Source organism: Sander vitreus, chromosome 4, assembly GCF_031162955.1.
Source record: "Sander vitreus isolate 19-12246 chromosome 4, sanVit1, whole genome shotgun sequence".
Lineage (NCBI taxonomy): Eukaryota > Metazoa > Chordata > Actinopteri > Perciformes > Percidae > Sander > Sander vitreus.
In genome coordinates this window covers 192,501-202,500 of record NC_135858.1, presented here as the reverse complement: position 1 = coordinate 202,500, position 10,000 = coordinate 192,501, and the positions used below count along the sequence as shown (strand labels likewise).

The 10,000-nt window shown below is 44.7% G+C and overlaps 1 protein-coding gene across 4 annotated transcripts in view; it reads left to right on the top strand.

Annotated features, from left to right (window-relative positions):
* The window catches only part of arhgef3 (Rho guanine nucleotide exchange factor (GEF) 3), a 59,015-nt gene that overhangs the window by 31,410 nt on the left and 17,605 nt on the right, over window positions 1-10,000 (top strand). For 3 of the 4 annotated variants that reach the window (XM_078247611.1, XM_078247608.1, XM_078247610.1), the window contains one exon: window positions 9,258-9,365. In XM_078247611.1, coding sequence (XP_078103737.1) covers window positions 9,258-9,365 — 108 coding nt within the window. Of the gene's footprint in view, window positions 1-148; window positions 1,172-9,257; window positions 9,366-10,000 lie in introns of those variants that run through there. The other variant, XM_078247609.1, reaches the window with a different exon arrangement.

Genomic DNA, 10,000 nt, shown 5'->3' with positions numbered 1-10,000 from the left:
CTTGTAGGACCCAACCTTTACTGGACTCTGGTGCTACCCAACCATTACTGGACTCTGGTGTTACCCAACCTTTACTGGACCCTGGTGGTACCCAACCATTACTGGACTCTGGTGGGACCCAACCATTACTGGACTCTGGTGGGACCCAACCATTACTGGACTCTGGTAGGACCCAACCTTTACTGGACTCTGGTGGTACCCAACCATTACTGGACTCTGGTGGTACCCAACCTTTACTGGACTCTGGTGGGACCCAACCATTACTGGACTCTGGTGGTACCCAACCATTACTGGACTCTGGTAGGACCCAACCTTTACTGGACTCTGGTGCTACCCAACCTTTACTGGACTCTGGTGGTACCCAACCATTACTGGACTGAGTTTCTCAACACTGTGGGTAACAGATCTGTGGATCCAGAAACCCTGCTCTTGTCGATCCTCTGACTGCGTTTTCAGGACACTACCTCTGGTACCAAACTCTTTCTGGATGCTTTTCCCGAACTAAACTTTTGCTAGAAACTCTACAGATACTAATTTTTTATCTGGGCTCTCTACTAGTATCAGTAACTTTTCAGATACTAAAAGCACGAAAGACTTTGTAGATGCTCAACCAGTACCAGCTCATTGCTGGAACCAAATTCTTTATGCACACTGAATACTAAAAACCAGACATTTTCTTGACACAAAACCAGCACTAGACTCTTTCTAGACTCCCATGTTTCCTTGTGGATTATTTACCAGTGTCTCTAGTATTTCTGCCCAGCACTAAAACCCCGTTTGAGAACATGCTCCTTCTCGTGTCAGAATCACACTTTCTGTAGCTGCCTCACAATCTCTCCAGACAGTTTCTGGATGCTCTTCTGTTTTCAAACTCTTACCGGACCCTCTAACCAGTACCAGACTCCTTCTTGACACTCAGCTGAAGTTTAGTTCTTCCAGTCTCCTTACTATCCTCTTCTGAAAATTTTACACCTGGATCATCCTGGACCAGTTTGAAAATATTTCTGGACGCTCTCTCGGTACTGGGAAAGGTCCAGATCCTGTACTGGGCTTTGTGGTGAGCAGTATGGTGGTGGGGCAGAGCCCCCTCTGTCTGCTGGTACACCGGTTTAAGTCTGGATGCTCTGTGGAGTACGGCAAAGGGAACAACAACATGGGGAAACAGGTGGAGGTAAGATAGAGGAAATATCCTCCACGGAACTACTACTACTAATCTCAGCACTCTGAATTATTTAGTTGTACTTATGTTTATTTTAAAGATTATTTTTTGGGGCTTTTCTGCCTTTAATTGACAGGACAGCTAGGTGAGAGAGGGCAGAGAGAGGGGGGAAGACATGCAGGAAATCATCACAGGTCAGACTCCAACCCTGGACCTCTGCGTCGAGGCATAAACCTCTATGTATATGTGCGACTGCTCTACCACTGAACCAACCCGGCCACTTGTACTTATGTTTTTAGGTAGGAGGTCATGTCTTAGCTCGATCAGTTTGTATACTGGCCCGATTGTCATGAAACTTGGTGGAAGGGTGAAGCACGGGCCAAGGAGGAGGAGGTTATGTATTGGAGGTTATGAAGTAATAGAGAAGAAGTAGAGAGTGGAAGTAAAGATAATTAGGCTGCCTGGCAACAGTAGTAAACACTGACGTATCGTCAAACATGGCACCTGTGTTAGGGGTGTAAAATAGATTCACAGTATGTAAATGTAGTTACTTTCCCCATATATATATCGTTTATATATATATTGTATCGTATATATCGTTTTATCGTTCAACAGCAATGTACTAGTGAAATACGTCATTGTTATAAGTTATAGTTATTACATTATTATTAAATCTTAAATTTTGACCTTACAGCCTTAGCAATAAACGAGCCGTTCTTTAATGTCGCCAACTGTCGTTTTGTGCTCTTTTTTTATATTTTATATTATATACATTATAAATATATTATATATATTTCGGTTCAGGCACCATTTAGGCACCGGCACCGTTTTAAAGGTATCGCTTTAGCACCGGTATCAGAAAAAACCCAAACGATTCCTATTATTATTGTAGCTACAGACAACATGGCATTAAATGAGTCCTTTCATACATTTCTCTTCTGTTATTCAGAAGGTCACTTGACTGTTTTATGACGACATCTTCTGGGATGGGTATAAAAACAAACTCTGCTCAGGGTCTCAAAACAGCCTGACAGTTTGTCCCCGGGGGCTGTTTTTTCCCAACTTGACCAAAAACAGCAACAGTGAAGTGGCAGGCCTCATACTTAGACATGTGACGTGAGGGAACCTCATGTTGTTTTTTCATAACGTGAAGCTGTTCTTAGATTTCCCATGTGTCCTCTCAGTTCTCTTCTTCACTTCTTCAAGCAGTCCGACACTGTCCTATGGTGTTACTTTTGTTTCTAATGCCTCTTTTCTAGCCTGGTTCAGGCCTGTTGTGCTCATTGACCGAGTCCTCCAAATTAAGCGACGAAATACGTATTTGATCCATGCCCTTCATAGTGTTTACTGATCTAAGGCCACTATTGTCAAGACAACATCAGGGATTAAAAGATGAACCTGTTTTCTGACACTGCTGTGCTATTATTTTGCATTTCAGAACAGTTCTTAAGTCCATATTAACAATGGAAAGCCATTCCTACCAGTGGATTTGATTGGGAATCAAATGAATGCAAAGAAAGTGACTTTATGAACTTGACTTGAAGATTTGTATTTGTTTATTATTTATTTATTTACTGTAAACAAAAGAAAAATGTGTGAATCTGTCATTACTGCACAATTCTTCCAAGTACCTAACTAAAAGACTAAAGCTCCCTATCCTTACCAGAGTCAATATATTGCGCAGTAACTCCTAAATCATTTTGATTACTCACTGGCGTCCAGTGATCACCTTGCAGCAGTTCCAGTGTGGCTGCTTTCTCCGTGTCCTACAGGCTGTGTGGGGCTGCTGTCCCCCTCGACAGCAATGAGACGGGTCAGAACATGCCAACCATAGTACGTCTTTAAGACCCGAATCCTCTACGATGCTGACAGGTCTGCAGTTAGTTGTTATTTCGCAAGAGCTGTAGTAATTTTTGGGGATTTGGTTTCATCCGCAGGTCGGCGAGTAGCACTCTCCAAAACAGTGCTTTGCCTGAGCCTGCTAGCATCAACCTGAGTCACGTTAACTGTACTATATGCTTAGCTCGTAGCTCGTAGCTCCAGCTTGACGTGCTTCGGTGATATTTTAATTCAGCTTTACACAACGTGCATGTGGCTTTGACTTGTCTACGAGCCATCTGGGAGTTTAGGAAAATAAAAAGCTCCATTCAGAGTCATTGCTGCTGTGTTTCTCCATCATGCTGCAGCCTGCAGCAGCACATGGATGGAGGCACACACACACACACACACACACACACACACACACTCACACACACACACACACACACACACACACACACACACACACACACACACACACACACACACACACACACACACACACACACACACACACACACACACACATCATATCTTTCTCCATCATGCCTGCAGCCTGCAGCAGCAGGATGTGTTAGGAGGAAGTGGCAGCTTGATGATAAGTAACGGTGCTGCAAAGGGTCAAAATAGTAACTGTTAGGCACCGCGCCAAGCCCAGTGAGGTGTAAAATGCTGACAGCCATATATATATATATATATATATATATAATAATGACCACTTGGTTTCAGTTAGGGAACGAGCACAATTATGGTTTACAAACAATAACGGAGACTGTAGGATATGGTACTGTGTGGAAATCTGAAGTTTTCATATCACAGATGATAATAATCATGTTGGATGCCAGTAAAGACAATTAAACATGAGTTTTAAAGGTAAAACATGAGACTGAACATGTACTGTAGGCTGTTTCAGGAGAGTCAGTCAGCTGTAAAGCTGCTATAATTAGATAACCAGTCTGTTGTTGACCAACTGCACTCAATTGATCTTTGTCAGATTGAATCAACTGAAGCCTCATCACACACAGAAACTCATTACAACATGTCCAATGGAAACTTCTCCAGTGTAAAGCAAATAAGCTGCATGTGTATTATCCTCGCTGACAGTTAGACCTTTAATAAATACAACCGTATCATCTGGCAATTGAGAGAAAACACGACTTAAATAACATATACTGACCAGAATTATAAATGCAATACTTTTGTTTTTGCCCCCATTATTCATGAGCTGAACTCAAAGATCTAAGACTGTTTCTTTGTACACTAAAGGCTTATTTCTCTCAAATATTGTTCCCAAATCTGTCTAAATCTGTCAGTGAGCACTTCTCCTTTGCCGAGATGATCCATCCACCTCACAGGTGTGGCTGGATTATTGCACAGGTGTCACTTAGGCTGGACACAATAAAAGGCCACTCTAAAATGTGCAGTTTTACTGTATTGGGGGGGTCCAGGAGGGGTCCGAAAACCAGTCAGTATCTGGTGTTATGGTTAGTGTTATATACTAGTGTTAGTATAGTTAAACATTCTTCTTCATTCTTCTTAACTGTTGATTTCAAGAAAAACAACTTGTTAAAATAAAATAATGATGGTAAAATGATTGAAAACTGTAGAAAATCTGTTGTCAGATTTGGGACTTTAACCTGAAACTGACGTTGAAAGATCTATCTGTGACTTGGAGGCGATCAAGGACGAAAAAAACATCTGAGGTCGATTTATTTTTGGGCAACTGATTCCTGGCTGTGTTGATGGAAACTGAGTTTGATGGTTCCTGTGTTCCAGTAGGTCAGCTGACTGTTCATGCACACACACACAGACACACACGCAGACAGAGACACACACATACACACACACACACACACACACACACAGACACAAAGGCACACGCACACCCAGAAACAGACACACACACACACACGCACACACACCCAGACACTCGCGCGCACACACACACACACACACACACACACACACAGACACTCGCGCACACACACACACACACACACAGACACACACACACACACACACACACAGACACTCGCACACACACACACACACACACACACAGACACTCGCGCACACACGCACACACACACACACACACACACACACACACACACACAGACACACGCACACACACACACACACACACACACACACACTCACACACACACACACACACACACACACACACACACACACACACACACACACACACACACACACACACACACACACAGACACTCGCGCACAGACACACGCACACGCACACACACACGCACGCACACACACACACACACACACACACACACTTACACAAGCACACACACATGCACACGTATTGATTTATTGTAAGTCTGTATCGAGGACAAGCATCCTGATGGCATTTTCACACACAGACAGAACCTAAAAATATGGAGGCCTGAGGCCAGAAAGGGAAGGACTTTGAGTCAAACTATTGTTTGACTTGCAGCATATTACAGCAGCAACAATACAGAGTAAACTTTACAGTAAACAACTAGAACATTCTACACACACACACACACACACACACACACACACACACACACTAGTGTTTAAAAACCTCAGACTGGACAATGTGTTCCAAAAACATTTTGTCACTTGATTTAAGCTTCTCTAAAGTGAACATCTGCAGTTTTTATGTTGTATATCTTTGTAAACTGAATATAGAGCTCAACAGTCCCGCCCCTCCTCTGAGAGACTTTGGGTTCCTGAAGTAAATGTCCCGTCATTTCTCCCGTTGACGTCTGTAAATATCTGTATATAAAGAGTTTTAGACCGTGCCTTAGGCTAACCAGACGCTACGTGACTCATACGCGTACAACACATCATTTAGAGTAAACAAACAAACAGAAAATCCCCAAAAAGTCAAAGGTACAAGACTGTGTACCTATCGTCATCTCAGAGCGAAGGAACTCCTCATCCCATAAACCACCGCGCACCACTGAATACAGGAAGCTAACGTTAGTTTAGCTAACAGCTAATTCAGCTAACCGCTAGCTGAGACGGCATGTAATGACTTTAAAAGACTCAAAATAAACCTGAAAATAACCTTAACATATATAACGTCTGTTACGTCAGCTGTAGACGGCTTTACCCAGTGTTTAGTTTGAGTTAACGTTATTTTAGACTGAATCAAGCTGTCAGCTAGCGGTTAGCCAAATTAGCTGTTAGCTAAACTAACGTTAGCTTCCCGGTGGAGGCTAACGTCAGAAGCGTGGAACAGATCGTGATTCGTGCAGTGTCGTAAATCCTCGTGACGGATCGCGCAGGCGGCACAGATCGGGTACTGACGCCCCCCCTCCTCACCAGCATGAGCTCCACCAATCAGAGGCATCACTGTGGGATTGTGGGTAATGAAGTACTTATCCAAGACATCGCTAATAAAAGACATTTATCTCAAAACAAGGGTAGTGCCCCATGATTTGTGGCGTCTATATGAGCTTATACAATCGCTGAGTCATGTCGTAGCTGGCTGTAAGTCTACCATCGACGGTTACCATTTTATGGCTTATACTCCAATTTGTCAATGGAGACATTTTATTGTATTTTTACTTACGGAACCCGCTGTGGGCGGGACTGTTGATCTCCATTTGGGGACTGTGGCAGCTACAGAGTCGAGCAGAGTCGAGCAGAGATTGTGCTTCCGGAAGGATTTTCGAGTAGGTATGCACACCTCGAAAAAAGCATTATTTTCAGCCATACAAGCAGCATGCAGACTGATGTCATGAAGTGGCGTATGTGTGACACGCCAATCCGTATGCCATTATTGGCGTGTTATCAAGACGCATGCTCTCTTTTTAGCGTGTTTATCAACGCCCTTTGGCCTCCATTGACTTACATTACCTTGCGATTGCGTGTGAATTGACGCCGTAGCGAGTAGTATGAAAGGGGGAAAAGGTTGGTCGGGGGGGAGGATGGGTCAAACACAGGACGTTCACCCAGAAGAGCGGGGATCGGGTCCCCCGTGTCACGTTTCCTAAACCCAACCGTAGCCTCGCGATAGCGCGCCACGTGGCTTTAGAAAGTGGTGTGTATGTTTACGCTGTGACGTTGCAGACTGCCGTCCGCTGTATACGGCGTAGACATACACGCAGATAGCTCAAAATGCGTACAGATAACACACCACTTGGTTTTAGGAAAGTGGCGTGTATGTTTACGCAAAGTCATGATGTCACGTTGCAGCATGGATGCATCTACGGATGTCGGTCGGTCCACTACCTTGGTCCAGACTGAAATACCTACTAGGTGGTTGTTGGCTTTGCTGACATTTACCTAGAGCCACCAAACAGTTGTTAAAGAAAGCCAAATCCATTCTGTCTGACAGCGCCCACCCCCTGCACCTTGAGTTTCAGACCCTGCCTTCTGGTTCGCGCTTCAGATACCCACTAGTCAAAACCAACAGATACAAACACTCATTCATACCCTCAGCCATCTCACTGCTAAACTTAAATAGGATAAGGTCATATCAGCTTGACCACAACCACGCATGATAAACATGGATTTAAAAAAATGTAATTGGAATTAAAGGTGCAGTAGTTAAGACTTCTTGAACTCCCTTTCTGTCATATCTGCTGAAACTGACCCTATGTTCCAGTAGAACTACAGGAAGCAGGTCATTAAAATAATCAGCTCCTCTGGCTCCACCTACAGTCTGGAGAGAGATTTACAACAATCCACAGCTCCCTGTTCAGATGGACCAATCAGGGCCAGGGGGGTGTCTAACTGTTCAGATGCACCAATCAGGACCAGGGGGGGTGTCTAACTGTTCAGATGCACCAATCAGGGCCAGGGGGGTGTCTAACTGTTCAGATGCACCAATCAGGGCCAGGGGGGTGTCTAACTGTTCAGATGCACCAATCAGGGGGGTGTCTAACTGCGTGTCAATCACTGCTCATGCACATCGCATTCATGTTTCCCTGACTTTTTTATTTAGCACCATCATCTGGTTAACATTGCAACTTATCCAATAGGCTACTTTGGTTTATGACTAAATATCTGCAAAACTAACTACACTCAGCTAAGCAAGAATAAGCTATAAAAATAAATGTGATATAAGAATAACAAAATATAACAAAACTCTTCAGATTGTAGGTAGTCCTACCTATACACCCTTTGCATACGCACTTTGGGATTTTACCTTTAGGGAGGCACTACAGACAAATAAGATCCTCAAACATATGTACAATTTCAATTCAATTTCATTTATAGTATCAAATCATAACAAGAGTTATCTCAAGACACTTTACAGATTCAGCCTTGATTTAAAAGAACTGAGAGTTGCAGCAGACCTGCAGTTTTCTGGGAGTCTGTGCCAGATATGTGGAGCATAACAACTGAACGCTGCGTCTCTGTGTCTAGTTCTGACTCTGGGACAGAAAGTAGACCTGTCCCAGATGACCTGAGAGGTCTGGGTGGGTCATAGTGTAGCAGACCTGTCCCAGACGACCTGAGAGGTCTGGGTGGGTCATAGTGTAGCAGACCTGTCCCAGACGACCTGAGAGGTCTGGGTGGGTCATAGTGTAGCAGACCTGTCCCAGACGACCTGAGAGGTCTGGGTGGGTCATAGTGTAGCAGACCTGGGAGTTTGTTCCAGATATGTGGAGCATGACAACTGAACGCTGCGTCTCTGTGTCTAGTTCTGACTCTGGGACAGAAAGTAGACCTGTCCCAGACGACCTGAGAGGTCTGGGTGGGTCATAGTGTAGTAGACCTGTCCCAGACGACCTGAGAGGTCTGGGTGGGTCATAGTGTAGCAGACCTGTCCCAGATGACCTGAGAGGTCTGGGTGGGTCATAGTGTAGCAGACCTGTCCCAGACGACCTGAGAGGTCTGGGTGGGTCATAGTGTAGCAGACCTGTCCCAGACGACCTGAGAGGTCTGGGTGGGTCATAGTGTAGCAGACCTGTCCCAGACGACCTGAGAGGTCTGGGTGGTTCATAGTGTAGCAGATCAGAAATGTATTTTGGCCCTAAACCGTTTAGTGATTTATAAACCAGCAGATGTATTTTGAAGTCTATTCTTTGGGGCACTGGAAGCCAGTGTAGAGACTTCAGAACTGGAGTGATGTGATCCAGTCTCTTGGTCTTAGTGAGGACTCGAGCAGCAGCGTTCTGAACCAGCTGCAGCTGTCTGATTGATTTTTTAGGGAGACCTGTAAAGACACCGTTACAGTAGTCAAGTCTACTGAAGATAAAAGCATGGACAAGTTTTTCCAAATGCTGTTGACACATAAGTCATAGTTTGACTCTGTTCTCTCCTGCAGGAGCCCAGCACCAAGCGCAGTAAACTGGTATCCAGGGTGACGTCTCTGGCCGGCCTGCTGCAGCCCGTTAAGACCGCACCGCTGAAGAGGATTGGCCAGACGCTGCAGGTGATCCGCCACTCAGATGTCTCCACCAGTCAATAAGGTTGCAAAGTGGTAGAGGCTGCTGGTTCCAGAAGTGGTTTTCATAAGACATAGAAACAAGAGACGTTCCTTAATTTTATGACCTCCAGTTATAATGATTTCCACTTTGCGTCTTTCGTCAATTTGGCATAGCAGACAGCTCTTAATACTTCAATACCGATGTATAGTATAATTAACCCATACCATTAATGTACCCAGTGTTCTCAACACCTAGTCTTTAGCTTCAACCCGTTCTCACTCCGAACTCGTAAAATCTGGACGTTTGGACAGTGGCTGTCAGCGTCAGAAGCGACGAAAAAAGCGTCCTTCAGCGTGTTTGTATAACGTACCGGGGAGAGCAGCAGCTACACGGGGTTTAAAGAGTAGTATGTAAAGGTTGAGACACACCGACCAGACGGCCGACCATCGGCAGAAAAGACGGACTTCTCACTCTCCCTGAGGTCCAAAAAGTTCCTCAGAACACCGACGAGACGAGACGTAATACGTCTCCATAACAGCAGGCGCCGCTAATCTGGATTGCCGATTATACATGTCAAATCAGCCAAAATTTAAGCCGACAGCTCCTCCGACGGACGACGGTACGGACCACACTGAATGTA